This window comes from Saccopteryx bilineata, chromosome 3 (assembly GCF_036850765.1).
Source record: "Saccopteryx bilineata isolate mSacBil1 chromosome 3, mSacBil1_pri_phased_curated, whole genome shotgun sequence".
NCBI lineage: Eukaryota > Metazoa > Chordata > Mammalia > Chiroptera > Emballonuridae > Saccopteryx > Saccopteryx bilineata.
The window spans coordinates 127322559-127350526 of record NC_089492.1 but is presented as its reverse complement, the minus strand read 5'-3'; the positions used below and the strand labels follow the sequence as shown (position 1 = coordinate 127350526).

Here is a 27968-nt window from a genome sequence, read left to right as displayed (position 1 = left end):
ATAGTTTAATGAACCTTGTATATTCATCATCTCCAGCTTTAACAATTATCAATGTATTGCTAATCTTGTTTTCACATAAGATAAACTATTCATCTTAATTCCTTCTTATTCGGGAGGCTTTTAAAATAAAAACACAAACGCTCCTATTGGTACATGACTTAGAATGAATACAGGCTTAACAATCTATTCTTTTCCAGTGCCAGGAAGCCAGGGAGAGAGAGGGGCATGCGGCCCCCATAATAAGCAGGAGCTGAGGGTGGGTGCAGAAGCGGTTGGTTCAGTTGTACGCAACCGTGGAGGATGGGGAGGGGTGCATGGACACGATGCCGAAGGCAGGGGTCCCAGAACCAAGCTCTGGAGCCCCGGAGGGGCTAGAATGCAGTGTCTGTCGTGGTGTCCTGTGGAGCAGTCTCGCGGGAGTAGAACTCATCCATCACGTTCTGCGGGATGCGCTTCAGCATCTCCTTGGGGAAGATGCGCAGTAGCTTCCAACCCAGGTCCAGCGACTCGAACACGGAGCGGTTCTCATAGGGGCCTAAGGATAGAGCATGAGTATCAAGTGTGAGTGTGTGTGTGTGTGTGTGCACGCGCGCGTGTGTGTGCATCGGGGTAAGGGGCTTACTGCCTGAATGCCCCCTACTCTCCTCACCCTGGTTGATGAAATTCTTCTCGAACTTCTGCAGGAATTCCAGGTAGAGCAGGTCCTCCGATGTGAGTGCCTCTTCCCCCACCACTGCCTTCATGGCCTGCACGTCTTTCCCGATGGCGTAGCAGGCATACTGAGGAAGGGGCAGAGTAAGTAGGCGGTCACTGCAGGCTTATCATTTGAGCCCGATGGCCCCCAATATGGCTGTGCTTGGGGAGGGGGGACACTTTTGGGAAAGGGATTTTGCCAGGAAAAAAACTCGTGGTCTAGATAGGTCTCAGGCCTTCAGCATCTGAAACCAGCTTACCCACTAGCCCCTGGGCCTGCTCCTTCTTACCAGCTGGTTAGAGACATCTCCGTGGTCCTTTCTTGTCATACCCTCACCAATGGCAGACTTCATCAGTCGTGATAGGGAAGGGAGCACGTTGATGGGGGGATAGATCTGGGGGAGCAGAACATGTGGCAGAAGGCAGGGTCCAAATTTTCCATTCCTTCTCACCCTACTTGTCCCCCTGCCCCCCATGATTGTCAGAGGACTGGTCCTCATTCATCCTATGGAGAAGTGCATCACAACAGCCTTCCTTAATCTCTCACGAATATACTGCTCACAAGAATTAGGGGATATTTCAAAATGAATATGAAGCAATAAAATATCCCCTATTTTTTTTTTCAGAGACAGAGAGAGAGTCAGAGAGAGGAACAGACAGGGACAGACATACAGGAACAAAGAGAGATGAGAAGCATCAATCATCAGTTTTTCGTTGCGGCACCTTAGTTGTTCATTGATTGCTTTCTCATATGTGCCTTGACCATGGGGCTACAGCAGAGTGAGTAACCCCTTGCTCGAGCCAGCGACCTTGGGTCCAAGCTGGTGAGCTTTGCTCATACCAGATGAGCTTGTGCTCAAGCTGGCGACCTTGGGGTCTAAACCTGGGTCCTCTGCATCCCAGTCTGACGCTCTATCCACTGCACCACCGCCTGGTCAGGCAATATCCCTTAATTTTTGTGAGCAGTATATTAGGGCTTGGGTGTGGGTGTCTAGGTGTGTGTGGGGGGGGATGGTATTTCTTTTGTACCTATTATCTGCTAGATGCTTTCTGTATGCCAGCTTATTTTATCTTCCAAGATGCAGCTGTGTGATAACTATTATTATTCCCATTTTAGAGAAGAAACTTAGGATCAGAGAGATGGGGGTGGTTATCTCCTGTTTGGGGTTGGCCTTGCTGGGCCACTTCTAATTCACGAACAGGTGAAGCACAGGGGGGTGGGGGTGGAGAGAGTAGAAAGTGGGGGGGGGCAGTAGAAAGTACCTGTCTGTTATGGAGCTGTCTGTCCACATAGATCTGTCCCTCTGTGATGAAGCCCGTCAGGTCAGGGATTGGGTGGGTGATATCTACAAAGACATTGGCTGGCCTCAGGGTGGATGGGACCCAGGTCTCCCCCACACTCAGGGCTATCTGGGTTCTTTTCTCATCATGGGAGTGATAGGAATGGATGCGGGCAGGGAAAGGACAGTGTCCACCCTGACGAGGAACAGAGCTACTGCACATCTATGCAAAGAGGCACAGGCCCTTTAAGTGTTGGCCGGGAAGGAAGGGTAGGGGGCTGTGGAGAGCCCTGGGCAGCGAGGAGGCTCACCATCATTGGGCATGGTGAGGATGGGAATCTGAGTTATGGATCCTCCCCGGCCCAACACACGGCCCGCCCGCTCGTAGATGGTGGCCAGGTCTGTGTACATGTATCCAGGGAAACCTCGGCGGCCAGGCACTTCCTCTCTGGCAGCTGAGACCTGCAACATCCACCAGGTGTTGGGGTGGGTCGGGGGCGGGGGTGAGAGACCGAGACAAGGAATGGTGAATGGGAGGCTCAGTGACTATGAGAAAAGGAACGGGGCAGGCCTGGGAGGGGGGAGCTCTAGGGTGCCGGGGCTGGGACGAACCTGCCACCCCTCACCAGCCACCTCACCTCCCGCAAGGCCTCCGCATAGGAACTCATGTCAGTCAGAATGACCAGCACGTGCTTCTCACACTGGTAGGCGAGGAATTCAGCAGCGGTCAGTGCCAGGCGAGGGGTGATGATCCTCTCGATCCTGGAGACATGGTTGGTGGTTAGAGTGCCTGTGCTCTGTTCAGCTCCAGCACCGAGTGGAGTGAACCGGGAAGCTGGGACCGTGCATAGCAAGCAGCAGAGGAGTGGGAATGATGAGTCCCTGCTCGCAGCCCCAGGCCAGGGCTGTGGTTCCTGGGAGCTGGGTACTCTACCAGGTTCCACACTCTCATCCTGTGGTTCAAGGTCGGAAAGAAACAGAGGCTGGGGCAGGTGGGGAGTTGGGTGACAGTGAACAGGCAGGTCTAGGAGCATCTGATGAGGACAACAGCTCCTATTTCTGTAGCCTGAGACGAGGGATTCTGGCAGGTCAGAGGGAAGTGGGTCAGGGTTTCTTCCCTCTCCCCCTGGGGCATCATCTGCCCTTGGGGCAGCTGGAGCATTCTCACTCAGGGTTCTTTCTTTACTGATCCTCTCACTGTTCCCGGCACACTCAGTGTGCACAGCTCTGCCCTGGCCGCTCCCTTCTACTTTGAGCATTCCTGAGTCCCCGGGCTCTGTGCCTGTGCGTCTCCCCTTTGGTGACGTCATCACAGCCTCCAGGATTCTCTTACCTCGTTTTTGGAGTACTCTCAATACCCAGGACAGTTTATTAGAATTGTTTCTTTCCATCTACTTGACCCTCAGATTTAAACTCACATTTTCTAAACTTTAAAAATAACAGTTTTTCGCCCTGGCCAGTTGGCTCAGCGGTAGAGCGTCGGCCTGGTGTGCGGGGGACCCGGGTTCGATTCCGGCCAGGGCACATAGGAGAAGCGCCCATTTGCTTCTCACCCCCCCCCCCTCCTTCCTCTCTGTCTCTCTCTTCCCCTCCCGCAGCGAGGCTCCATTGGAGCAAAGATGGCCCGGGCGCTGGGGATGGCTCCTTGGCCTTTGCCCCAGGCGCTAGAGTGGCTCTGGTCGCGGCAGAGCGACGCCCTGGAGGGGCAGAGCATCGCCCCCTGGTGGACGTGCTGGGTGGATCCCGGTCGGGCGCATGCGGGAGTCTGTCTGACTGTCTCTCCCCGTTTCCAGCTTCAGAAAAAAAAAAACAAAAAAACCCCAGTTTTTCTAAACAAATGGTTTAGGGAAATATCTCTTTATTAGAGATAACTTTTTTAAAAAAAGACTTTATTCATTTTACAGAGAAGAGAGAGATAATGAGAGAGAGAAGGGGGGAGGAACAGGAAGCATCAACTCCTACATGTGCTTTGACCAGGCAAGCCCAGGATTTCAAACCTGTGACCTCAGTGTTCCAGGCTGACGCTTTATCCACTGTGCCACCGCAGGTCAGGCAGGAAATATCACTTTAATGGTGACTTTGTGGAAGGTACTCAAGGATGAAGAACCCTGGCTTGGGACAGTGGTTGAACACAGGTTGTGGGAAGAACAGAGGGCCTGCAGGCAGCAAGCAAGGTGGTGGTCCGGCTTCCTCTGTCTCTTTGTGGGATAGCCCTATCTTTTACCAGCTTCAGTTTCCCCACCTGCACTACAGGGGTTGTTGTCCCAGCCTTGACCATGGGTGTAGCTCTGGGAAACCCCTGAGCCCAGCACTCTGGGTCTCAGAAGGGGCAGGCCTGCTGCATGAAGAAGTATGGGCACTGGGAGAGGACTCACGTGGGGTCGTTGGCCAAGTTCAGGAAGAGACAGACGTTCCCCATGCTACCATTCTGCTCAAAGTCAGACTTGAAGAACCTGGCTGTCTCCATGTTCACCTGGATACAGAACAGGGAGCACTGGAGGTAGGGCCCTGTGGCCTGAGAGCAGGGCCCAGGCCCCTCTCATCTCTTCTCAGTGTAGCCTACAGACTAACAGTCACTGGAGATGAAGGTGCCATGGTCACTGGAGGGACCTAGGGGCTTGAGAGGGCAGGGCTGGTTTGTTGCCCAATTTGGGGTAGGGTCTCATTAGACCCGCAAGGAGAGATCCAGCCTTCTCTCAGTGCCATCTTGTCCCTTCCTTAGCCAGCTGCTTCCCATTACCTTCCTGTCCAACCCCCTACACCACACCTTGGGCTTTCGTATTTGCCTCCCAAAGGTGCTTGTCTCCTCAAACTCCCTAGTTTCCCCTCCTCCAGACCACCCTCGGCTCATCTTACAGCTGCCATGGCCCGAGGAGTGCCTTGAGGGACACAGTGTCCTCGTCACTGAGCCCACCACACCCCTCCAGTCCCTCTCTTGCCTCTTCTGCTAGACAGGCACAGACTCCGATAACTTCTCAAGAAGGATTCTGCCTCCTCCATCAGATCCTGCCATGCCAGGGGCCAAGGAAGACAAGGCTGCCCCCCACAGCTTCCAGAACTTGCCAACCTGGCCAGCCCCTCTTACCCCCATGGCTGCAAAGACTATGGCAAAGTTGTCGTCATGATAATCCAGCACAGCCTTGGACTTCTTCACTAGCCCTGCCTGGCGGCAGATCTGGGCAGCAATCTGGACGGGCAGGGGTTGGGAGGAAGGATGTCAGAGCCCTCCGCACAGAGCACCAGGGAGGAGGACCAGCAGGCAGTTTCAGTCTGTCCTCCTGCCAGGGCCTTCAGTGAGAGGGACCCACAAAGATGACAAAGCTCCCAGGCCCCACAGCTTTGCTTATGAGATAGACTGCGGCTCCCAAAGGGCTGGGGGAGCCTGTTGTGAGCAGCGGCGGAATAACAGTTCCAAAGAGCAAGGGCCTCAGCAGAGGTTTGGGGCTGCTTGGCCCTTCAGAACCCCTGCGCCTCCCCCTGACTGCTGGGGTTTATGTGGGCACAGAATTGCCCCGGGCCTGCAGTGTGTGGGGTCAGCAGACACCTGGATCAGGATGTGTGTGTGTACTGTGGTGGTCGGGGATGCTTATGCCCTCTGAGCACTCAGGCCATTTCTTTTTTCTTTCTTTAAAAAAAATTTTTTGGCCTGACCTGTGGTGGTGCAGTGGATAAAGCGTCGACTTGGAAATGCTGAGGTCGCTGGTTCGAATCCTTGGGCTTGCCTGGTCAAGGCACATATGGGAGTTGATGATTCCAGCTCCTCCCCCCTTCTCTCTCTCTCTCTCTCTCTCTCTCGCTCCCTCTCTCCTCTCTAAAATGAATAAATAAAATAAAAAAAATTAAAAAAAAATTTTTTGTGACAGAGACAGAGAGACAAGAGAGGGACAGATAGGGGCAGATAGACTGGGAAGGAGAGAGATGAGAAGCATCTATTCTTTGTTGCAGCACCTTAGTTGTTCACTGGTTGCTTTCTCATATGTGCCTTGACCAGGGGGCTTCAGCAGACCGTGTGACCCCTTGCTCAAGCCAGCGACCTTGGGCTCAAGCTGGTGAGCCTTGCTCAAACCAGATGAGCCCGTACTCAAACTGGCAACCTTGGGTTTCGAACCTGGGTCCTCCATGTCCCAGTCCGACGCTCTCCACTGCGCCACCACCTGGTCAGGCTCAGGTCATTTTGAGGTGAGCCGGGGCACACCTAGGAGTGCTTAGGTTCGGGGTGGCCAGGGGAGGAGCATCTAGAAACCTTGTTACTCCTGCTGTTCTGAGAGGAACAGAGCTCTTCACTCTTGGTGGCAGGGGTGGGGCAGGAACCTGGACAGGGAAGTTTCAGATGGCTGCGGGGCTGGCAGGAGAGGGGTTCACTTGGGGCAGTGAGTAAAGACAATGACAAGGACCAATGGGTAGAGAGGTCAGCCCAGCTGAGCAGGACTGTCAGCCCTGGGGCTACCATGGGCTCTCTCAGCCAGTAAGTGCCTCACTCACCGAGCAGAGGCTTGAAGACCTGCTTGGGGACAATGAGGAGGTCGTATGGAGCCCTGAGTCCCTGAGTTTCCAGAGGACCACTGCCAGTCTGGATGCTGATGACTCCAGCTTGGCTGCTTCGTGCCTACTCAGCACAGGAGACCTCCTTGCCCAGCCGCCACCCCGGTCTCTGTGCTGTCCCTCGCCTGCTGTGCCTGCAGGCTCCCACAGGCCTTACCTCATTGTGGGGGAGCCCAGCTGCTGAGAAGATGGGAATCTTCTGACCACGGGCAATGCTGTTCATGATGTCAATGGGAGAGATGCCTGTCTGGATCATCTCCTCAGGGTAGATGCGGTTGTAGGGATTGATGGGCTGGCCTGGGAGATGGCAATAGTGGGCCTGTGGTCAAGGGTTCAAGTCCTTCCTGCCTTTCCCCAGCCCTACCTCTGCCTCTGGAGCAGCACTGCGCTCTAACTGCGCCGTCTAATATGGTAGCCCTGGCTGCCTGTGGCTACTGAGAATATGAAATGTGGCTTTGAAATGACATTTTATTTCAAATGAATGAATTTGTATTGAAATGGCCACATGTCCAGTCCCTGCTGCACTGCTCTGCCCCGGTGCACTGGAAGTGGCAGGCAGGTGGGCCCTCAGGCTAAAGCCCTCGCAGTTGGAGCCAGAGCCCTCCTCAAGACTTATATGTGCTATGCAGGGTTAGGGCAGCCTCCTGTTTGAGTGGATGTGTGTTCTGTGCTCTGCCACTGACTTGCTGTGTGGCTTTGAGCCAGCCAAGGACCTCTATGGGCCTCCATCACATCCTCCATAAGCTGAGGTGATAGGGTCAGAGGACTTAGGGCAGCCTCCCTCTGAGTGGGAGAGAGCCCAGGAAGAGCTGTGTCTGCTTGTGCAAGCCACCCAACCAGCTCTCATGGGTGGGCACGAGGACCTGCAAGGCAGGAGAATGATGTCTGAGGCATGTGTGGAACCCTGCACAATGATGGCATTTTACAGGAACTGGACATGGAGTGCGGATGGCAGTATTTCAGGCTCTGTGGCTCTCTGTAGACAGAGAGGCCTTTGCTGTTCTCACATCACACATGATTGGCCATTAGTCTGATCAGCCCTAGAGGTGAGCCCTGGCCGACTGTCGCCCTGGCCTGTGTTTGGTGCAGAACTTCCTAGGGCAAAGTAGCAGAGGTAGTGACTCTGGGTGGGGAAGGTGGTGGAGGGCTGGATCCTGAAAGCCTTCCAGAGCCTCCAGTCACTCACCATTGATATCCAGGAAGTCCTCCGCCATGACCATTGGCCCTTTGTCAATAGGTTTGCCCGAACCATTGAAAACCCGACCTGGGGTGGGCAGGGGGTGTTGGGGAAAGCTCAGGGCCAGCCCTGGGTCTCTCACTGCTGTTCACCCCCTACTCTACCACCAGCTCCCAGCTGCCCACATCCCAAATGCCCTGTGACCCCTCCGCCCACAACCTTCAGTTACTCCCACAGAGTTGGCTACAGTGATTGTCTCCTTGGGACTCTCTTCCTTTCTTTCCTGGAAATCTTGGTAGGCAGGGCTTGGCCCTGAACAACTACTTTAATGGGTGATGGGGGGGGGGGCGCTGGAAAGATGAGAGCGCCAGATATAGCAGGTCTTGGGAGAAAACCAGGGGCATGCAGTCCGTCTCAGGCTGACCTGAGATAGGCGGCCTCTAGTTTATTGGAGCTTCCCTTCTCACTTGCTGAACACCTGCTGTATTTCAGGCTGACCTGAGATAGGCGGCCTCTAGTTTATTGGGGCTTCCCTTCTCACTTGCTGAACACCTGCTGTATGTCAGGCCCTGAGTTGGGGGTGAGGGTCAGAGAGAGAAGAAGGCACAACCCCTGATCTCAGAGTTCACAGGTGAGGCAGGCATGTAAGTGGGCGATGACAATGCAGTGTGCTAGATACTTGGCTGAGAAGTTAGATGGCAGGATAGAGGAGCACACCCACCCTTATCCTATCCCCCCCCTCACCCAGCATGTCCTCTGACACTGGAGACCGTAGGATGTCCCCTGTGAATTCGCAGGTGGTCTTCTGAGCATCGATCCCAGAGGTCCCTTCGAAAACCTATAGGACAAGAAGTTTGTGACTCTAAAATAAGGGGCTTGCTGGAGAGAATGGGGCCTCCATTGCCCCATTTATGCTCAGCTCTGGACAAGGTTTCTCTCAGGGAAATAGGACATTTCCTGCTTTTGGAGCTTATGAAATAATGTGGGAACTTCATGGGTTTACTTACTTACCCAGCCAGCCAGCATTTCATTAACACCACTTACCTGAACAATTGCCTTGGTCCCAGACACCTCAAGCACTTGGCCGCTCCTCTGAGTCCCATCGGGGAGGGTGAAGTTGACGATCTCAGCATACTGGGCAAACTGGCAGGAAGGAGAGCAGCCCAGAACCACACTGACCAGAGGTGACGTTCCTGTCCCCTCCCCACCCCCTTGATCCAGCACCAAGCTGCTGGCTCCCCTCTTGCACTCAGACTCACGGAACAGACTTGAAAGATAGTGCACCTGAGTGGGTAGGAGCACCAACATTAGAGTGGGAAGACCAGAGTTAGAATCGAAGCTCTGACGCTTAGAAACTGTGTGGCCGTTGGAAGTTACATAATGTCTCTGAGCCTTAGTTTTCTCATCTTTAAAATGAGGATAAAAATGATGATAATGACAATGATAATAATAAAAATAATAATAATAATACCTACTTCACAACGCTGCTGTGGAGAGAAAAAGAAATAATATATGTCAAGGCATTTAGTGGTGCCCAGCACCTTGTGACAGATTGATAAAACTTAGTAGCCATTACAGCTGTTAGGACTCTCGGATGGCACTTGTTTCTGCCTCTGGGACTCATGGTGAACACACTCCACGTACTCCAGGACTCAGGTTCCCAATCTTTATCCAAGTCTAGAGGAGGTTACGAGCTGGGCCAAGGGAGCTCCATACTGACACTGGTCCTCAGCTCTCAGCAGCACCAAGAGAGCTGAGTCCTGAACCTGCACTTCCTTCCCAAGGGAAATACTGGAGAGAATGTCTAGCACTGTCCAGACTTTCTCACCTTGCTTCCCAGACTGAAGATTTACTTTAGGGAGTAAGTCATAATCTTAATCCAATAAAAATAAATGCTAAAAAGACAACACCCTTCCCCACAAAGCTGCTAATATTCTGGGAAATCAAAGTACTCTTTTAAACACTCATTGGACATTAGAAGAAATCAAGATGAAAAGGCCTCACTTTCTGCCATGAGCTATAGAACTCAACAAGCTGCACCACGTTTTCTGACCATAGTCAAAGTAAGGTAGACAGCAATAACAAAAAGACAGAAAAACTTCATACATTTGGAAATTTAAAAGCATTGTAAATATAGAACTTAGAAGACATTTAGTACTGAACAATAATGAAAACGTGATGCATGTGAAGTTTTATGCTTATATTAAAAAATGAAAGCCTGACCAGGTGGTGGTGCAGTAGATAGAGCATTGGACTGGGACACAGAGGACCCAGGTTCAAAACCCTGAGGTTGCCGGCTTGAATGTGGGATCGCTGGCTTGAGCGTGGGGTCATAGACACGACCCCATGGTCACTGGTTTGAGCCCAAAGGTGTCTGGCTTGAATCCTAAGGTTGCTGGCTTGAGCTCAAGGTTGCTGGCTTGAGCAAGGGGTCACTCACTCTGCTGTAGCCCACCCCCCATCAAGGCACATATGAGAAAGCAATCAATGAACAACTAAGGTGCCACAATGAAGAATTGATGCTTTTCATCTCTCTCCCTTTCTGTCTGTCTGTCCCTATATGTCCCTCTGTCTCTCTGTCTCTGTCACACACACAAAAAAATTTTTTTTTAAAAGGAAAGAGGTTGACAAAACTTAAAAAAAAATCATTAAAACTGCAAGCAAGTAGAATAAAAGGGCAGAAATCATTAACACAGAGAACAAACATATAATAGAGAAGATTGACAAAGCCAATTGGTTCTTTGAAAAACTTAAAGAAATAGACAGATCGGCCCTGGCCAGTTGGCTCAGTCGTAGAGCATCAGCAGGGCAGGTGGATGTCCCTGGTTCAATTCCTGGTCTGGGCACACAGGAGAGGTGACCACCTGCTTCTCTCCCCTTCCCCCTCCCTCTCCCTTTTCTCTCTCTCTTTCTCTCTCTTCTCCTCCCACAGCCATCGCTTAATTGAGTCCAGTGCATCGCCAGGGCAGTGCTGAGGATGGCTCCGTGGAGCCTCTGCCTTAGACACTAAAAATAGCTTGGTTGTGATTATGGCTCCAGATGGGCAGAGCATCTGGGTGGATCCTGGTCGGGATGCATGCAGGAGTTGGTCTCTCCATCTCCACTCCTTTCACTGAGAAAAGAAGAAGGAAAAGAAAAAGAAAAAGAAAGGAATAGATCTGTGGCAACACTAATTAAAATAAAAGAGAAAAGGCATGAATAGATAATTGTTGGAATAAAAAAGTCTAAAGTTGTAGCTATACTAATAACACTGAAAAATAATAACAGAAATTATGGACAACTTTATAAAACATATTTCAGAACTTAGATGAAATGAATAAAATCCTAGCAAAATTCAACTCAAACCAAAACCAATTAAAAATAAAATGAAGGATGACGTCAGAGTAATGGCGCTGTAGGGAGCAATACCAATAAATCTCCCCCAAAACTCAACAAGATCTTCAACCAGAAACAGAAAAATCTATCCTTGGAGCCTCCAGATGTTCTGCAATACACCCGAAGGTATGGTCAAGCAAAAAATTGGCTAAATATATAATCAAACCCCGAAGGAAATAGGGAGTAAGAAATGCTCCACCTTCCTCACTAACCTAAATAGGGCTGCTTTCACTGGGAACTGAGAGTATAGAAACTAAGGCAGGCAAAGGGGGTGAATAGATCCAGGCTGCGGCCAAACAGCCAAACCAGGCTGTGGCACGGGGGTCCAAGCCGAGGAAAAACTGTGCCTGTGGCAACCCAGTCAATACAAGCTAACACTCGCGCCAAACCCACACAAAGAAAGACAAGTGGGGCAGCCATTCACCCCAATCTCCTGGTCAGCACACGCAGATAGTGGGCGAGAGATTCCTCCTAGAGCCCTGGGAGTGGGCGCCTGTGTTACCCCACAGAGAGGCAGAGTCAGAGGCCTTTGTGTGGGCCGAAAGCAGAATCTCGGTACTGCCCCAGCGCCCTGAAAAAGCCTTGCACGAGGAGGGAGCGAGAGCTAATTCCAACGCTGGAACTTTTCTGTGCGGGCAGGGGTCTAATTCGGAGTAAGAGACAGCCAGCCTGATATCCTGGTCTGTGCACACAGATAGTGAGCGAGAGATTCCTCTGAGTGCCCCGGGAAGTGGGCACCCACCCGTGTTACTGGACAGAGTGGCAGAGTCAGAGGTCAGAGGTCTGTGTGGGCGGAAGCCCCGCCTGATTATGCTAGCAGCTCTGACTGATTGAACCTTACCCAGAGCCCTGCGCTGAGTGGGAATAGAGTGGAGATTTGCCATCTCTTTGAGCCTCTTACTATCCAGGCAGAGGCAGCAGCATCCCCATAGCTGGATTATCAGGCTACTAATTCAGGAAGGAAAGACTAGGAGAGAGGCTCCGGGAACACGGACTCTTTCACTGTCGGAGCCTACAAATGCTAATGAGCCTCGACTGCCAACGAGACTGAAGCCCAATATATGACATCGCCATAGAGACTTATCAACTGCAAACCTCTACGTGAGCGTGCCACAGGGGCAGAACCTGGGGTACAGAGTCACCAACCAGGAAGAGGGATAGAAAAGAAAAAGCAAGAAGATAACCTCTCAAAATCAAGAATAATCCACAGACTTTATAACCTATCCTATTTTAATATATTTGTTCTTTTGTTTCTCTTATCTTCATGTCTTGATTATGTTTTTCCTCTTCCAATTTGGTCGTTTAATTTTCTGCCGGTCTTACTCTCTCCTGTCCTTGAACTACACTACCCATAAGTGTTACATCTCCCATTATCTTTTCTTTCTTCTTCCTTTCTCTCTATGAGGATTGCACTCCAAAACCCTTAACTCTCTCTCTCTCTCTCTCTCTCTCTCTCCTTTTTTTCTTTTTTCTTCTTTTAGTGGTTCTCTCTTTTTTTTTTCTTCCTCTCTTTCTTTTCTCCCTCTATATTAGTTTCTTCCTTTCTCCTTTCCGTCTCCTCTCATTCAGTCCTCAATAACAAACAAATTATCTTATCTAGGACTCAAACTTATGTTTGTGGCATTTTGAGGGGGGGGGTTGCTTCGCTTTTTTTTTTTTTTTTTTTTTGTATTTTTCTGAAGCTGGAAATGGGGATAGACAATCATACAGACTCCCGCATGCGCCCGACCAGGATCCACCCAGCACACCCACCAGGGGCGACACTCTGCCCACCAGGGGGCGATGCTCTGCCCCTCCGGGGCATCGCTCTGCCACGACCAGAGCCACTCTAGCTCCTGGGACAGAGGCCAAGGAGCCGTCCCCAGTGCCCAGGCCATCTTTGCTCCAATGGAGCCTTGGCTGCGGGAGGAGAAGAGAGAGACAGAGAGGAAGGGGGGGTGGAGAAGCAAATGGGCGCTTCTCCTATGTGCCCTGGCCGGGAATCGAACCCCGGTCCCCCGCACGCCAGGCCGACACTCTACCGCTGAGCCAACCGGCCAGGGCCTACTTCGCTTTTTAAACTCACTAGCAGTGCTCCCAACCCTGGCTCTCCATTTTACCTAGTTCTTGTTCCATTAAATACAATAGTAATTTTGTAATTTTTTTACCCCCATTTTCCTGTTTCCCTTTTATTCCTCTCATCATATCTCTTAGTCAACCAACACCTAAAAGCAAATAATTTTATTCTTGTCCCAAATTTTTTCCTTATTTGCATTTGTGGGTCCATACCCCCTTCTTTTGCCCCTTTATTACTTCTCCCCAACTCAGGCCCTCCATTATAGGCATTGTTTGTTCTATTTAGTACAATATAACTCACAATTCACCACAAGATTTTCTCAAGAAAGAGGGGAGAGGAGAAGAGAGGAAAAAAAGGGGGGGGAATAATTTTTTTTTTTAAATTTTTAAAAAAATTCTTTTCTATTTTTTATTTTTATTTTTTAACTTTTTATTCTTTATTAAATCTCATTAATACTATCAACAAAACCAATCTCAGATGCCATTAAGGAAGAGAAAATCGAATATCATGGGTACAAAAGAAAGAGAGGTAACACAGATAGATGAGGAAAAATCTATGGAGAAAAAATTTAATATATTGGAAACCTTGGAGCTAAATGACAGAGAATTTAAAATAAAAATCCTAAAAATACTCAGAGATATACAAGAAAACACAGAAAGGCAATTTAGGGAGCTCAGAAAACAACTCCATGAACACAAAGAATATATTACCAAGGAAATTGAAACTATAAAAACAAATCAAACAGAGATGAAAAACTCAATTTACAAGCTGAAAAACGAGGTAACAAGCTTAGCTAATAGAACAGGTCAGATAGAAGAGAGGATTAGTGAAATAGAAGACAAGCAACTTGAGGCACAACAGAGAGAAGAAGAAAGAGACTCAAAAATTAAAAAAAATGAGATAGCCCTACAAGAATTATCTGACTTCATCAAGAAGAATAACATTAGAATAATAGGTATATCAGAGGGAGAAGAGAGAGAAAATGGAATGGAGAACATATTCAAACAAATAATAGATGAGAACTTCCCAAGCCTGTGGAAAGAATTAAAGCCTCAAATTCAAGAAGCAAACAGAACTCCGAGTTTTCTTAACCCCAACAAACCTACTCCAAGGCACATCATAATGAAATTGGCACAAACCAACGACAAAGACAAAATTCTCAAGGCAGCCAGGGAAAAGAAGAATACAACATAGAAAGGAAGGCCCATTAGATTATCATCTGATTTCTCACCAGAAACTCTACAAGCTAGAAGAGAGTGGACCCCAATATTTAAAGTCCTGAAAGAGAGGAACTTTCAGCCACGAATACTATACCCATCAAAGCTATCCTTCAAATATGAAGGAGAAATAAAAACATCCACAGATACAGAAAAGATGAGGGAATTTATCATCAGAAAACACCCACTCCAGGAATTACAAAAGGGGGTTCTCCAATCAGATTCAAAGAACAAAAATAAAAAACAAAGCCACAAGTAAAAGCTCCAAGAAGATCACAATAAAACCAAATTTAAACTGTGACAGCAACAAAAAAAGGGGGGGGGGAAGGATGGAGATTAACAGTAGCAAAGGATGATGGAGTACAAAAGTACTCACAAGATAGTGCACTACAATGACCAGGGTAGGAACCCTTTTCATTACTTAATGGTAACCACCATTGAAAAAAACCACCACAGAAGCACATGATTTAAAATGATAGCAACAGAGGAAAGATGTATGGAATACAACCAAATAAAAACAAAAGATAAAAAAACGAAAGAGAAGGATCAAACAAGACACAAAACTAACAGAAAGCAATCTATAAAATGGCAATAGGGAACTCACAAGTGTCAATAATTACACTAAATGTAAACAGATTAAATTAACCAATAAAAAGACACAGAGTAGCAGAATGGATTAAAAAAGAAAATCCAACTGTATGCTGTCTACAAGAAACTCATCTAAGCAACAAGGATAAAAACAAATTCAAAGTGAAAGGCTGGAAAACAATACTCCAAGCAAATAACATCCAAAAAAAAGCAGGTGTAGCAATACTCATATCTGATAATACTGACTACAAGACAGCAAAAGTACTCAGAGACAAAAATGGCCATTTCATAATGGTTAAGGGGACACTGAATCAAGAAGATATAACAATTCTTAATATATATGCACCAAACCAAGGAGCACCAAAATATATAAGACAGCTACTTATTGACCTTAAAACAAAAACTGACAAAAATACAATCATACTTGGAGACCTCAATACACCGCTGACGGCTCTAGATTGGTCATCCAAACAGAGAATCAATAAAGATATATTGGCCTTAAACAAAACACTAGAGCACCTGGATATGTTAGACATCTACAGGACATTTCATCCCAAAGTGACAGAGTATACATTTTTCTCCACTGTACATGGATCATTCTCAAAAATTGACCATATGTTGGGCCACAAAAACAACATCAGCAAATTCAGAAAAATTGAAATTGTACCAAGCATATTTTCTGATCATAAAGCCTTGAAACTAGAATTCAACTGCAAAAAAGAGGAAAAAAATCCCACAAAAATGTGGAAACTAAACAACATACTTTTAAAAAATGAATGGGTCAAAGAAGAAATAAGCACAGAGATCAAAAGATATATACAGATAAATGAAAATGACAATACAACATATCAGAATCTATGGGATGCAGTAAAAGCAGTGATAAAAAGGAAACTCATATCACTTCAGGCCTATATGAACAAACAAGAGAGAGCCCAAGTGAACCACTTAACTTCACACCTTAAGGAACTGGAAAAAGAAGAACAAAGACAACCCAAAACCAGCCGAAGAAAGGAGATAATAAAAATCAGAGCAGAAATAAATGAAATAGAGAACAGAAAAACTATAGAAAAAATTAATAGAACAAAGAGCTGGTTCTTTGAAAAGATCAACAAAATTGACAAACCCCTGGCAAGACTCACCAAGGAAAAAAGAGAAAGAACTCATATAAACAAAATCCAAAATGAAAGAGGAGAAATCACCACAACATCATAGATATACAAAGAATTATTGTAGAATACTATGAAAAACTTTATGCCACTAAATTCAACAACCTAGAAGAAATGGATAAATTCCTAGAACAATACAACCTTCCTAGACTGAGTCAAGAAGAAGCAGAAAGCTAAACAGACCTATTAGTAGAGAAGAAATAGAAAAAAACATTAAAAACCTCCCCCAAAATAAAAGTCCAGGCCCAGACGGCTATACCAGCGAATTTTTATCAAACATTCAAAGAAGACTTGGTTCCTATTCTACTGAGAGTCTTCCAAAAAATTGAAGAAGAAGCAATACTTCCAAACACATTTTATGAGGCCAACATAACCCTCATACCAAAACCTGGCAAGGATGGCACAAAAAGAGAAAACTACAGACCAATATCTATAATGAATACAGATGCTAAAATACTAAACAAAATACTAGCAAATCGAATACAACAACATATTCAAAAAATAATACATCATGATCAAGTGGGATTCATCCCAGAATCTCAAGGATGGTTCAACATACGTAAAACGGTTAACGTAATACACCATATCAACAAAACAAGGAACAAAAACCACATGATCTTATCAATAGATGCAGAAAAGGCATTTGATAAAATACAACACAACTTTATGTTTAAGACACTCAACAAAATGGGTATAGAAGGAAAATATCTCAACATGATAAAGGCCATATATGATAAAGCATCAGCCAATGCTGATGGCATAAAACTGAGGACTTTCCACCTTAAATCAGGAACAAGACAAGGTTGTCCACTCTCTCCACTCTTATTTAACGTGGTGCTAGAAGTTCTGGCCAGAACAATCAGACAAGAGAAAGAAATAAAAGGCATCCGTATCAGAAAAGAAGAGGTAAAGGTATCATTTTTTGCAGATGATATGATCCTATACATTGAAAACCCCAAAGACTCCACAAAAAGATTACTAGAAACAATAAACCAATACAGTAAGGTCGCAGCATACAAAATTAACATACAAAAGTCCATAGCCTTTCTACATGCCAACAATGAAACATTTGAGAACCAACTCAAAAAAATAATCCCCTTCACAATTGCAACAAAAAAAATAAAATACCTAGGAATAAACATAACAAAGAATGTAAAAAACTTATATAATGAAAACTACAAACCATTGTTAAGGGAAATCGAAAAAGATATAATAAGATGGAAGAATATTCCTTGTTCTTGGTTAGGAAGAATAAATATAATCAAGATGGCCATATTACCCAAAGCAATATACAAATTTAATGCAATTCCCATCAAAATTCCAATGACATTTTTTAAAGAAATGGAACAAAAAAATCATCAGATTTATATGGAACTATAAAAAACCCCGAATAGCCAAAGCAATCCTAAAGAAAAGGAATGAAGCTGGGGGCATTACAATAACTGACTTCAAACTATTGAATATATTATAGGGCTATGACAATCAAAACAGCATGGTATTGGCAGAAAAATAGACACTCAGACCAATAGAACAGAATAGAAATCCCAGAAATAAAACCACATATATATGATCAAATAATTTTTGATAAAGGGGCCAACAACACACAATGGAGAAAAGAAAGCCTCTTCAACAAATGGTGCTGGGAAAACTGGAAGGCCACATGCAAAAGAATGAAACTGGACTACAGTTTGTCCCCTTGTACTAAAATTAATTCAAAATGGATCAAAGATCTAAATATAAGACCTGAAACAATAAAGTACATAGAAGAAGACATAGGTTCTAAACTCATGGACCTTGGTTTAAAGAGCATTTTATGAATTTGACTCCAAAGGCAAGAGAAGTGAAGGCAAAAATTAATGAATGGGACTACATCAGACTAAGAAGTTTTTGCTCAGCAAGAGAAACTGATAACAAAATAAACAGACGGCCAACTAAATGGGAAATGATATTTTCAAACAACTGCTCAGATAAGGGCCTAATATCCAAAATATACGAAGAACTCATAAAACTCAACAACAAACAAACAATCCAATAAAAAAATGGGAAGAGGACATGAACAGACACTTCTCCCAGGAAGAAATACAAATGGCCAACAGATATATGAAAAGATGCTCATCTTCTTTAGCTATTGGAGAAATGCAAATCAAAACTGCAATGAGATACCACCTCACACCTGTTAGATTAGCTATTATTAACAAGACAGGTAATAGCAAATGTTGGAGAGGCTGTGGAGAAAAAGGAACCCTCATACACTGTTGGTGGGAATGTAAAGTAGTACAACCATTATGGAAGAAAGTATGGTGGTTCCTCAAAAAACTGAAAATAGAACTACCTTATGACCCAGCAATCCCTCTACTGGGTATATACCCCCAAAACTCAGAAACATTGATACATAAAGACACATGCAGCCCCATGTTCATTGCAGCATTGTTCACAGTGGCCAGGACATGGAAACAACCAAAAAGCCCTTCAATAGAAGACTGGATAAAGAAGATGTGGCACATATACATTATGGAATACTACTCAGCCATAAGAAATGATGACATCGGATCATTTACAGCAAAATGGTGGGATCTTGATAACATTATAATGAGTGAAATAAGTAAATCAGAAAAAACCAGGAACTGCATTATTCCATACGTAGGTGGGATATAAAAGTGAGACTAAGAGACATTGATAAGAGTGTGGTGGTTACAGGGGGTGGGAGGAGAGGGAGAGGGAAAGGGGGAGGGGAAGGGGCACAAAGAAAACTAGATAGAAGGTGACAGAGGACAATCTGACTTTGGGTGATGGGTAAGCAACATGATTGATTGACAAGATAGCCTGGATATGTTTTCTTTGAACATATGTACCCTGATTTATTGATGTCACCCTAGTAAAATTAATAATAAAATAAAATAAAATAAAATGAAAAGTCAGAAGGTATTAAATAAATATCTTGAGAAAACACTAGTCCCAGGTTGTTTTACCAGTGAGTTCTAACAATAAAAAAACCAATTGTTTGAAACTTTTTCAAGCTTTTCAAAAGACCGGAACAAAAGGCATGGTCCTGAATTCATTTTATGAGACCAGCAGAACTTTTATGCTAAAATAACAATTGTGGGAAAATTATAGGCACTCTCACTCATGACCATAGATACAAAAATCCTAAACAAGAATTTAGCAAACCAAGTTCAACAACGTATAAACAAGACCAAGTTATAAACCAACCAACTGATAAAAGAAACAATTAAAACAAAAAAATAATGAAGACAACATACCCAAATAAAAATAATAAAACTAAGATGGGATTATTTTAGGAATTCAAGTTTTGTCTAATATTAGAAAGTTTAGTTATGCAAATTCCTTATTAGTAGATAAAAGGATTTAAAAAACATGCAACCATCTAAAAAACTTTAGTAAAAGTTAAGAAAAACTCATGATTAAAAACAAAAGACAAGATTAGGGGTTGGACAAGATTGAAGAAGTAATGGGGATCAAATTTACAGAGATGAAAGAAAACTAGACCATATGGTTGGTGAGCACACAGTGCGCTGTGCAGATGTATTATAGAGCTGTACACTCGACATTTATATAATGTTATTAACCAGTGTCACCCCAATAAATTAAATTTTTTAAAAGACAAGAACAAAACTACTTTATGAAAACAGAGGAAAAAAGAAAAATTCCTCAACCCCCAAAAGTATCTCTAAAAAACTTATTGAAAATATTATACTCAATGGTATAATGTGTAAAACATTCCCTTTAAAATTAGGAACAAGACAGGCAGCAACGTCTGCCTTCATCATTATGTTCAGCAGCCACTGGAAGAAGGGAACAAAATAATAAGATGAACAGAATATAAAAATTGAAAGGAAACACAACTATAAAACAAAAAACTCCCCAAATCTTAATCAATAAAGAGCACAGCCCTCAAAAAAAACCCAAAAAACTATAGACCAATTTCTTATATAGATGCAGAAATTATAAATTATTACTCAGTAAATCAATCAGTGTATTTAAATAAATAACAAGTAGGACCAAGTAGGGTTTAATTCCAAGAATGCAAGCCTAAGATAAATCAACATTAGGAACTTCGTCAACAATTGACAAAGTAATTCATAATAATAGGGAGTCTGTCAACATAAATGAAAAGAAAAACTCCACGGGTTTATGTAAATAGAGACTTACAAGGGGTTTGATAAAGATTGGTAGCTGTTTAGCCTGACCAGGCGGTGGCGCAGTGGATAGAATGTTGGACTGGGATGTGGAGGACCCAGGTTAGAGACCCCGAGGTCGCCAGCTTGAGTGCAGGCTCATCTGGTTTGAGCAAAGCTCACCAGCTTGGACCCAAGGTCGCTGGCTTGAGCGAGGGGTTACTCGGTCTGCTGTAGCCCCACGGTCAAGGCACATATGAGAAAGCAATCAATGAACAACTAAGGTGTCGCAACGAAAAACTGATGATTGATGCTTCTCATCTCTCTCCGTTCCTGTCTGTCTGTCCCTATCTAACTCTCTCTGTCTCTGTAAAAAAAAAAAAAAAAAAATGTTTGGTAGCTGTTTCTAGTACAATTTTATGTAAAACAGGAGTCAAAGGCAACTTCTTGAACACTAGACTATTCATCAAAACCAATACCAACAGCCTGGTAAATGGTGAGATGCTAAAACAATTTACATTTCCAATAAGATCAGTAACACAGAGACACCTATATCATCATCGTTACTTAATTTTGTTTTGGAAATTTTAGTTTATGTAAGACAAAAAAAAAGTGGTGAAGGAAGGAGACTATATTCAAAAATGTCAAAAAAGTCTCTCTGGAAATGTTCCAGATTATAGGAGCCTAAACAGAAGACATAATGATTAAATGCAATGCCAGTTGAAAAAGACCTAATTCCCTTTACTTGCACATAATATTATGTTTAAAAAAACCCAAGAGACTCTAGTTGAAAACAAAAAGAACAAACCCCAAGACTAATAGAATTTTTTCTTTTCTTTCTTTCTGAATAATCCAGTTGGCTGTACACAAAACAAATATATAAAAATTAAACTCTTTTTCTTCCTATTCTAACAATAAACAGAAGAGGGATTGAAGAAAAACATCCCATCTACAATAAGGCCAGAACCCATAGAATATTGGAAATAAATTGAAAAAGAAAGGTACAAGAAAATAATAAAACCTTACAGAAGGACATAAAAGAAGCCCTGAACAAATGAAGAACAACATTGTTTTTCAAGACAGAATGACTTGCTATCAAAATATAAATACTTTCAAGGGTATATAAATTAAATCATTCCCAATGGATTATTGTTTCTCTTGGAACTTAAAATGATCTTAAAATTTATATAAATGTCTGAGAGCATCCATAAGACAGTTATAGAAAAGATTGAGGATGGAGGAATTGCCCTGTCCGATGTTAAGACACGCTCTAAAACTAGAGTGATAAGTGCTGGTGTGGAGAGACGGGTCAGTGGGCCAGACTAGAGAGTCCAGAGACAGAAGCCAGATTTTAGGGGACTATTATAGCACAAATATGGCCTATTCGTTCATAGGGAAAAAAGACTTTATTGAACAAATGGTGCTAACATAAGCGGGGATCTATTTAGAAAATGCCACATCAGAAATACAAATACATTTCAGCATATTAAAATAATTAAATATAAAGCTAAAACAAGCAAAAATCCTAAAAGAGCTTTTCTTCTTTTCTTCCTTTCTGAATAATCCAGTCAAAAGCAGGATAAGAGAGATATCTATAAATAAGAAAAGAAATTCAAAAGCCATAAATGAAAAAATAGAAATATTTGATTATATGAACATTTGATGTATCTTTTTGGTAAGGATACCATACACACATGTGAACAATAAACAAAGAGCTTCCACAATTTGAGCTGTACAACTCACAGAGGATGGAGTGAAATCTAAACAGATAAAAAGATGCTCAACTCCCCTAGTCATCAGGGAAATGCACATAAAAGCAAGACAGTACTAATTTTAATTTTTTTCACAGGCAAAATGAAAGGAGAGAACATATTCAAGGCTGGCAAGGGTGTTGAGACATGAGTCCTCTCTTACAGGTTTGATAGGAATGTGAGTTAACCCAGCCTTGTGGGATAAGCCCCGAACTGTCACTATCTATTTAAAAATAAATATCAGCCTGACCAGGCGGTGGCGCAGTGGATAGAGCGTCGGACTGGGATGCAGAGGACCCAGGTTCGAGACCCCGAGGTCGCCAGCTTGAGCGTGGGCTCATCTGGTTTGAGCAAAAGTCTACCAGCTTGAACCCAAGGTCGCTGGGTCCAACAAGGGGTTACTCCGTCTGCTGAAGGCCCGCGGTCAAGGCACATATGAGAAAGCAATCAATGAAAGGTGTTGCAAGCGCAATGAAAAACTAATGATTGATGCTTCTCATCTCTCTCTGTTCCTGTCTGTCTGTCCCTGTCTATCCCTCGCTCTGACTCACTCTCTGTCTCTGTAATAAATAAATAAATAAATAAATAAATAAATAAATACTTAAAAATAAATATCATACACACTTTGAACCAGCAATTCATTTCAAAGTATCTATCCTACTGCAATAAAGGCATCAGTATAATAGGGATCTATATTGCTGTACTATTTGTAACAGCAAAACCTGGAAAAATGCTGAATGTCTATCTATAGTGAAACTATGAAATAAGTCACAGGCCTTCCATACTATCGCCTATCATGCTACTATAAAAATGAATGAGTAAAATGTGTATGATAGGTTTTAAGAGACTAACGCTGATGTAAACCTCTGACATATATAGCCAGATCTTTACATTGGTTATTCCAATAGATTAGGGGCATAGTTAACTTGTGTGTGTGTGTGTGTGTGTGTGTGTGTGTGTGTGTGTGTGTGTCACGGATACAGAGAGACAGGGACAGACAGGAAGGGAGAAAGATGAGAAGCATTAACTCTTCTTCGGGGCACCCTAGTTGTTCATTGATTGCTTTCTCATATGTGCCTTGACTGGAGTGGGGGGCTACAGCAGAGTGAGTGACCCCTTGCTCAATCCAGAGACCTTGGGCTCAAGCCAGCGACCCTAGGCTTTAAGCCAGGGACCATGGGTCATGTCTATGATCCCATGCACAAGCCAGCCAACCAACTCGGCGCTCAAGTCAGGTGAACCTGCACTCAAGCCGGCGACCTTGGGGTTTCCAACCTGGGTCCTCTGTGTCAGAATCTGACGCTCTATCCGCTGCGCCACCGCCTGGTCTGTGTCTTTTCTTTGTTTCACTATTTCCAAGGAGCATTAAAAAAAATCAAATTGTAATAAAAATTTGGAACATGTTCAAATGGTTATTCGCCCTCATTATTCATTGTATCTCCTGCTCTCCACAAACATGTGACCTTGAATGACCAGGGAGACGGGCCAGGCGTGACCAGTGTGGGTTCCATTCCCCCAAGGCATGCTGGGGTCCAACCTGAGACAGGATGGTATGCGGCTCTGCTAGTCACTGAGGGAAGCTCTGGCTTGGGCCCCTCCTTGTGCTGTGAAGAGAAGTCTGGAAGGCAACCTGATTCTCCTCCAAACCACCCGTCAGACTCTTTGAAGTGCGGCTTTTCGGGGAGGGTGCTCTGTCCCAGAGGCATGCTCCTAAATCGGTGGAGAGGCTTCTCAACCACAAGCGGGAGCCCGAGAGCAAGGACTGCATAGCCTGGGAAACAAGTTAAATTAAGAATCCCGGCTTTATTCCCTCTGCCGCTCTGCCCAGGCCTCCCTATCTGAATCCACCACTGGCCTCATTGTCTGCTGGGCTGATGGTGGGCTGCTAACCTCAGGAGGAAAGTTGCTGGACACAGAACACAGGCCAGAGTGGACCCAAAAGAAATAAGCAAAGGATCCAATAGAAACCAAGCAGCAGGATGCTAAAAAGTCATTCTTTCTTATGTGGGTTTACGTGGGTGACGGTAGGTGGGAGGAAAGGAGAATAGAGAGAAATGAAATCAGAAAGTGAACTTTAAATAGCAGAGAGATTACAGTGAGACAGAAGGAAGAACTGCCAGAACCATCACACCCAGGCATGGATGGTGTAGTCTGGAATCCTTTTAGGACTAGAATGCCAGATTCTATGTGTTCCTGTGTTGGATATTCATTTGTAGAGAGGGGTGGTCATAGCCACTTAGAGCCTTGAGTTCCGGGAGAATTCCAGTGTGAAATTAGCTCTTACCCAAAGAAGTCCCATTTCCCAGCCACATACTAAGCAAACCTGATTCTCTCAACTCTCATTGTTGGTTACTAAGAGCATTGCAGGGGTGAGGATGGTACAGTGCAACCCATTTCCTCTGCTGGAGAGTCAACCGGGTTCTAAACCAGCCCTTACTCAAGCACAGGAGAGCTGCTGTGCACCCTGGGAGGACGGGGAGTTCTTAGACAGCCTGGCAGGAGTCACCCCTCGGGAAATCAGATGGAACTGTGGAAACTACCTCCAAAAAATGCACAGGCACATGAATGCGTACCTTCTAACATTTGCATACAATTTCAAGGCCCTTATTCCCTGGGTTAAGAACCTCTGATCTATACAAAATTCTTCCCCAATGTTTTTGCATTTGAGGATGGAAGCAGAAATTGCCTGTGATTCAACGAGGACAGGAGGTGGTGCTGTAGAGGAGGAATTGTGACATTTTGCCCAAGCAACTCAGCAACAGGCAAAGGGATGTAAGACAGTGAAGAGGGAGGTATAAAGGTGCCTTCTGAACTAATGAGACTAAAACTACCCATCCCCCCCCCACCCCTTGCAAGTCCAGGGTTCTCTGGTTGTCTCCATCTCCCAGTTTTCCTGTTCTGCAAGAGCTCCAGATGCATGCAATCATCATAGAACCATAGGTCTGGGGATCTATTTTGTTTTCTAATCAAACTGGTGTCTGCATAAGTACTAACTCTCCACATGGCACTGGGTCATACAAACTGACAAATGTAGTAGAGAGTGTGGTGGGGGTGGGCGAGGGGGCAGGAGATGGCACCAACTCTGTAATCAGGCATATTAGCACTTCCACATTATGGGCAGAGCTATTGCTAGCTGTTCTCAAGGAGGAACAAGAATTATACATTTATCTGATATGATCCTCACAACAGTGCTATGATCGATAGATGAGGAAACTGGGATTTACAATCCTAGATATTGATAAATGGTTCTCACTCTTCAAGGAGCATCAGATCACCTAGAGGGCTTTTCAAAATAGACTTCTGTGCCTGACCAGGCAATGACGCAGTGGATACAGTGTCAGACTGGGATGCAGAGGACCCAGGTTCAAAACCCGGAGGTCGCCAGCTTGAGCGTGGAGTAGCTGGTTTGAACGTGGGATCATAGACATGACTCCATGGTCACTGGCTTGAGCCCAAAGGCTGCTGGCTTGAGCAAGGGGTCACTCACTCTGCTGTAGCCCCCCCCCCCATCAAGGCACATATGAGAAAGCAGTCAATGAATAACTAAGGTGCTGAAACGAAGATGCTTCTCATCTCTCTCCCTTCCTGTCTGTCTGTCCCTATCTGTTTCTCTCTCTGTCTCTGTTACAAAACAACAAGAACAACAACAACAAAACAGACTTCTGTGCCTCACACCCAGAGTTTCTGATTTTGTCCATGGAATCTGTATTTCTAAGAAGTTCCCAGGGGTGCTGATGCTGTTGATCTAGAATTGACAGGTAGCAGCAGAGAGGGTGAGATGGGGCTGGGATTAAAAGTCATGAAGCCTGAGTCAGAAGGTCTGACCCCTGTGCACCCACATATAACTACTCCACCCCACTTCCTCCCAGGCACCCCCAACATTAGTAAGTCAAACAGTAAGTCCATTGAATGTGGAGTCTGTTTTCTAGAAGTGAGAGGGTCTGACATCTTTAATATAGCTGACTCAGGTTTTGACAGGTCCACTTATTTACTCATTCATCTCATTAGTTACTCACATTTCCTTTGAACAAGCTGAGCACCTACAGTGGGTTGGGTGTCCAGTGACGGTGCAGTGAGGGGCTCTGGGAGCTCAGGATTATTACTAAAATACTATTCATGCCCAAAGGAGGGCACAGTGGGTGGGTGGCTGCAGGGGCAGGGAGGAGCCACGTGCTCAGGTGGGGGCCACGTGTCTCAGTGGATGGGCATTGACAACAAGGCCGTACACAAGGCCGAGAGGAGCACCAGGCTCACTGCCCAGGCGGCGGGGAGAGACTTCTAGGAGCAGTATGCCCTCAGCTGGTCCTGGGGGAGAGTCAGATGGAAGGCATGGATAAAAGGTAGTCAGGAGGCAGAGGGGAAGGTATGTGCAAAGGCCCTGAGACATTAACTGGAAGCTACAGAGACAGTGTGGGTTTCTAAGTAGAACAGGGAGAGTGATGAGACACCAGAGTGGAAAGGGATGCAGGAACCCTTATGGAACATAGGGCCTGTAGCCAGTGGTGGGATTCAAATAATTTAACCACTGGTTCTCTGCCCTAATGACCGTTTCAAGTATAAAAAAACGATATACCAAAACGTAGTTTATTATTTCACGCATTTAGTCCTTAAATAAGAACAATAAAAGAGGTACACAAAACTAGATTATAAGAGTTTTAAAATATTAATAAAATATTAAATAATACCTGACAAAAACAATAAAACTGTTATTTAAGATATTTCCCTATTGCTTCTTGATTGGTGTCCTCACTTGCAATTTTTTTCACCTATGGACGGAATGAACGTTACTGTGGGCACTTAGAATACACTATTGCCCAGATAAACGTTAAAAAAGAGTAAAGAATGTAAGTTTGTGATCTTTACATTGGGAGGCTGCACAGGTGCCCACCTTAGAGAGAAACCTGATTACAAGTGCCATTTTAATGATTAGTTCACCAAACTCAACAAAAAATTAGGTATTGGTTCTGCTGAACTGGTGTGAGCCAGCTGAACCCCACCACTGCCTGTAGGATGAAGGCACCAGGGAGCCTAGGTGAGTCTGAAGCAGGTAGTGAAGGGGTCAGGGCTGCAGGGCTGCAGGGTGGAGGAGGGGAGGGTGCCAGGCTGGGCGTCCAGATGCCATGACCATAATTAGGTTGGAGATTGCTGACCAAGCATGTGCCTTGACAGATTGGGAAGAAAGGAAGAGAGGAGTGAAGGGTGGCATTCCGTTTATCAGTTTGCTCAGCTAGGGGTGGGGCGGAAGCTGGGGGTGCAACTGGTCCATACCACTGCAGAGGTCTTTATGCCTCAAGAATCCAAACCACAGGACTCAAAATACCTCCAGTGTCTTCCATGGCCCTCCAGTTCTCCAGGGACGCACAGTGGCCCACATCCCGTTTCCTTCTGGGAGGCCCGCTTCACTTCCCACCCGAGCAGCTGGTTCCCAGGCTGAGATATTCCAAAGGCCCTTGAAGGCCTCAAGCTCTGGAGAAAAGGTAGCTGGTGTGCTCTGCTACCTCCCGCTCTCCCCTTTGGAAGAAGAGCCATGAGAGTGGCCGGTGGAGAGTCCAGCCTTATGAGAAAGTTAGACATGGCCAGTCTACTAACGAAGAAAGAGGTGCAATAGCCCGGATCCCCAGCTCACTGGCGAGAGAAGCAGGTCCCCGTGGCCCAGAGTGGGGCCCCCACTGCAAAGGCAGAAAGGGAACCCTCGGGGCCAGGGGCTGGGAGACAGCTGTGGAAGAAGATGTGGGGGTGGCTTACAGGGGACAAGAAAGAGCAGGACTGGCCCATGGGGGCCATCTTGGGGCAGGGCAATTTAGATAAGATTCTGCAAATCCTGCACAGGGGCTAGGGAGTCCTGCCTGGGATTTGGCCCTGTGCTTGGGGAGAGGTGGAAGTCTTACCTTGACCTGGTCCAGCACCACCAGGGGCCCATTGACACTGCACACAGTCCTATAGGCTGGGGGAAGGGAAGGGGGTTGAGGGTCTCCCCCTCCACACAC

General features: G+C 45.3%; 1 protein-coding gene across 1 annotated transcript in view; it reads right to left on the bottom strand.

The window, feature by feature from the left end:
• Window positions 1–27968, bottom strand: part of ATP6V1B1 (ATPase H+ transporting V1 subunit B1) — a 35891-nt gene continuing 7923 nt past the window's right edge. Inside the window, exons 2-14 of the mRNA XM_066267345.1 lie at window positions 27870–27925; window positions 8737–8835; window positions 8437–8530; window positions 7702–7779; window positions 6673–6812; window positions 5059–5160; window positions 4349–4446; window positions 2612–2735; window positions 2285–2435; window positions 1957–2039; window positions 984–1088; window positions 650–779; window positions 1–535 (exon numbers count right to left, since the gene is read on the bottom strand). Coding sequence (XP_066123442.1) covers window positions 372–535; window positions 650–779; window positions 984–1088; window positions 1957–2039; window positions 2285–2435; window positions 2612–2735; window positions 4349–4446; window positions 5059–5160; window positions 6673–6812; window positions 7702–7779; window positions 8437–8530; window positions 8737–8835; window positions 27870–27925 — 1424 coding nt within the window. The 3' untranslated portion in view covers window positions 1–371. The remainder of the gene's footprint in view (window positions 536–649; window positions 780–983; window positions 1089–1956; window positions 2040–2284; window positions 2436–2611; window positions 2736–4348; window positions 4447–5058; window positions 5161–6672; window positions 6813–7701; window positions 7780–8436; window positions 8531–8736; window positions 8836–27869; window positions 27926–27968) is intronic.